General features: G+C 48.0%; 1 protein-coding gene across 1 annotated transcript; it reads right to left on the bottom strand.

Moving 5' to 3' along the window:
- Positions 1-575: 575 nt before the first annotated feature.
- LOC143176614 (uncharacterized) lies at positions 576-2,915 on the bottom strand. Its single transcript, XM_076374176.1, has 4 exons — positions 2,625-2,915; positions 2,244-2,540; positions 1,429-1,479; positions 576-1,328 (listed from the first exon to the last, which is right to left on the bottom strand). Exons 1-4 carry the CDS (start codon positions 2,910-2,912, stop codon positions 576-578), a joined length of 1,389 nt encoding a protein of 462 aa, XP_076230291.1. The 5' UTR covers positions 2,913-2,915.
- Positions 2,916-3,816: the final 901 nt, after the last annotated feature.

The following is a 3,816-nucleotide window of genomic DNA, read 5'->3' as shown; positions in this document are numbered from 1 at the left end:
CTTCAGTCCGATAACGCTAACCTCTGTCGCTTCCTTCTGTCAGTGAAGCCGGCTTGCAACCACGTGGTACCTCTGCCTGAAGAGTCGGTAAAACCAAATTAATTCCTTTACCTAGGTGGTCTCTCAGACAGTAACGTCCTGACATTCGTCCTCCGTCTCAGAGGAAAACCACCAAAAACCCTGAGCAAGACGCCGGTACTCGATCCTCCGAAGAATTCTTCTCCGGGTAATCCTGGATCGCTCATTCCTCGCCCTTCCACATTGAGTCTTTCTTTCTTGTATTTATAGTCTTCTTTCCTCCAGGCTTCTCGGGTGAATTTCCCCTAGCCGTCGAGAAACCTTCCCTCGGATGTTCCCCCAAGGAAACCTTCTCCTGAACCCTTTATTTGGGGCTCCCGAACACCACTCTTTCGCGAACCGACTCCTGGTGCTGCACGCCGCTATTGAAATGCAGCCTCAGATGATGAGGGGACACCCTCCTAAGAGAATGTCACTTCCTCATACCAACCTTGGCCGGTTCGGCCGCAAACGAAGGAAAGCCTCCGCTGCCAGAAGGAAAATTCTTTCCCTAGTCTTCAGCGACGACAAGTCCTCTTCTTGGGCGAAGAATGTCGATCATTGTCCTTTGATTTCTTCAAATTCGTTGTTCTTGAATCGAAGCGAGCAAGCCGATTGACATGTACAATCCGCAGTTTCTTTCTAGGGGAACGGACAATCCTATAGATTAGGTCATTCAATCGTTGAACAACCTCGTATGGTCCTTCCCAGTCAAATTGCAACTTGGGACATTTCCCTTTTGTTCTTTTCGGATTGTACAACCAGACCTTCTCTCCTTGGGCAAATGAGATCGGCCGTGCACGGGAATCGTACCATGATTTTGCTTTGTTGCTACATATCCGCAACCTCTCTCGTACAAAGTTGTGAGTTTCAGCAAGTCTTGCTCGGTATTCTTCGACGTACGTCTTCTCATCCGTTAAAGCACTTGGTGAAGTCCCTCTCAACAGGTCTAACGGAAGACGCAGCTCTCTGCCCATGAAAACCATAGATGGAGTCAATCCTGTGGTTTTATGTCTGGAGGTCCGGTATGCAAGAAGAAACGTTGGAATCCATTCGTCCCAATCTTTCTGATGTTCTGAAACAAACTGGGACAGATACTGCAGCAAAGTTCTAATCATCCGCTCTACGAGTCCATCCGACTGAGGGTGTAAGGGAGTTGTCCTCGTCTTCTTTATCCCCAGCATCTTCATCAGTTCCTTGAAGATGGAAGATTCGAAACTCCGACCCTGATCAGAGTGCAACTCTAGCGGCACTCCATACCGGCTGATCACCTGTTCCAACAACGCTCTTGCAATCGTTGTCGCCTGCTGGCTTGGTAGCGCAATCACCTCCGGCCACTTCGAAAAATAATCTACCACAACCAGCGCGTACCTGTTTCCGGCCGAAGACCTGGGCAAGGGACCCACAATGTCGAGCGCGATCCTCTCAAATGGTGCCCCGACATTGTAAACCTTCATGGCCCCCATTCCCCTCTCTTTGGGGCCCTTCTTCGCCGAACAAGTATAACATCGTCGACACCACTCGTCGACGGCTTTCCGGTGATCCAACCAGAAGAATCTCTGACGAACTTTGGCCAGCATCTTCTTGATTCCAAAATGGCCACCTGATGGTGCGTCGTGGCATTGCTTCGAAACCTCTTCAACCTTGCCCTTCGGCACAACCAGAAGCCAAGAAACTTGTTTCCCATCGGCAGATTCCCATTTCCTGCACAAGAGACCTTCCTTGATTTCCAGGGAATCCCAAATTGCCCACAAGTATTTCGTTTCCGGCGAGGAAGACGAAAGTTCCGACCAGCTTGGTTTCGTTCCTTCTTGTTTCTTCAAGAATACCAAGCCAATTTCATCGTCTTCCTCTTGAGCTTTTCTCCACTCGTCTAACTGTTCGTTTCTATGTGTGGTCCTGAGGAGACAGTGTTCGTTTGCACTCTCTTTTTCTTCCAAACGGGAGCAACGCTTACATTGTTCCCCACATGGTCTTCTTGAAAGGCTATCCGCATTTCCATGTATATTTCCTGCTCTGTATTTAATTTCAAATTGGTACTCCTGTAATCGTTCGATCCAACGCGCCGTTTGACCTTCTGGATTCTTGAAATTCAGGAGCCAGGTCAGAGCTGCATGATCTGTGCGGATAAGGAATTTTCGTCCATAAAGATAGTGATGGAAATGCTCTATGGACTTGACTATGACCAAGAGTTCCTTTCGGGTCACACAATAATTTCTCTCTGCTTTCCCCAGCGTCTTGGAGAAATACGCGATGACCCTCTCCTCTCCGTTTTGTATTTGTGACAGGACTGCTCCGATGGCAAAATTCGAGGCATCGGTATCCAAAACGAAGTCCGCGTCCATCCAAGGGTACGCCAAAACAGGTGTCTCTTCTAATCTCCTCTTCAGCTCTTCGAACGCCTCTTGACACTCTTCCGTCCACACGAAGTCCATCTTCTCTTCCGTCAGTCGGTGTAGCGGTCGTGCGATACGCGAGAAACCCTGCACGAATTTTCTATAGTACGTGCAGAGTTCAAGAAAGCTTCGTAGTTCAGTCTTGTTCTTGGGAATCGGCCATTCACGTACCGCAGAAATCTTCTCCGGATCCGTTTTAACTCCTTGACTGGATACGACATGTCCCAGGTATGCCACTTCGTTGCGGAAGAAGCTACATTTCTTCGGGTTCATCAAAAGCTTTACTTCGCGCAGGCGGGTGAACACCTCTTTTAAGCGTTGTACTTCCTCTTCGAAGGTTCGTCCATAGACAATTATATCGTCCAAGTACACTAGACAAATCTTCCAAGTCAGATCAGCGAGAACAGTTTCCATGAGTCTTTCGAAGGTAGCTGGAGCATTACACAGCCCAAATGGCATCACTTTGAATTGCCACAATCCAGAGCCTGTGCAAAATGCGGTCTTCTCACGATCCCTTTTATCGACAGGAATCTGCCAATATACACTTTGGAGATCAATTGTTGAGAACCAAGAAGATCCAGAAAGGGCGTTCAAGGTGTCTTCTATCCTGGGCAGCGGATAGGAGTCCTTCTTGGTAATTTCATTAAGTCGGCGGTAATCGACACAAAACCGGGTACTTCCATCCTTTTTTTTTACGAGGACAATTGGCGAAGACCAGAGGCTGTTCGACTCTTCTATCACCCCTTGCTTCTGCATCTTCGCCAATAATTCGTCAACTTCGGCACGGCGACAGAACGGTAAACGTCGTGGTGCCTGCTTGATCGGAGCGTGATCTCCCGTGTTGATCCTGTGCCGCACGACCTCACACTTTCCCACTTGCTCGGGGTTTTCGGCAAAAACGTCTTGAAATTCTTGTAATAGTCGGCGAAACCTCTTCCTTTCTTCTTCAGTAAGTTGTCCGGAACAACGGGAGTACAAGGCCTGCAGATGTACAGGTACGACCACCTCCTCTTGTGATTTTTCTTGCAGGAACAGCTCCTCTCCATTAATAGATAGCGTACCCGAGGCGAAGTCAATTTTACTCGCATGCTTTTGGAGGAAGTTGCTTCCCAAAATGCATTCTTCTTTCATGTGTATTAGTAAGAATTCTTCTTCCGTCTGGAAGTTTCCAATTTTCAGAGGGAATCGCTCTTTTCCGAAAATTTTCAGATTTTCTCCCGAAACCGAGAAGACTCTCACGTTTCCTACACCCGCCGCGTTAAGTGTTTCCCTGGGACCGAACTTGTTTGCTGATAACAGATTTACATAGGATCCGGTATCAATGATGATCTTGCATTTTCTTCCATTGATGAATCCCTCGATG

This window comes from Nomia melanderi, unplaced genomic scaffold, assembly GCF_051020985.1.
Source record: "Nomia melanderi isolate GNS246 unplaced genomic scaffold, iyNomMela1 scaffold0666, whole genome shotgun sequence".
Lineage (NCBI taxonomy): Eukaryota > Metazoa > Arthropoda > Insecta > Hymenoptera > Halictidae > Nomia > Nomia melanderi.
This window is presented reverse-complemented; position numbering and strand designations above follow the sequence as displayed.

Bases quoted from the DNA above. Each gene is read 5' to 3' on its own strand.
- LOC143176614 (XM_076374176.1), bottom strand. From the start codon at position 2,912: ATGCCATTTGGGCTGTGTAATGCTCCAGCTACCTTCGAAAGACTCATG. The intron at 2,541-2,624 runs GTACGTGAATGG...AAATTCGTGCAG, and splicing joins ATCCGGAGAAGATTTCTGCG to GGTTTCTCGCGTATCGCACG. The intron at 1,329-1,428 runs GTACGCGCTGGT...TTGTTGGAACAG, and splicing joins AGGTCTTCGGCCGGAAACAG to GTGATCAGCCGGTATGGAGT.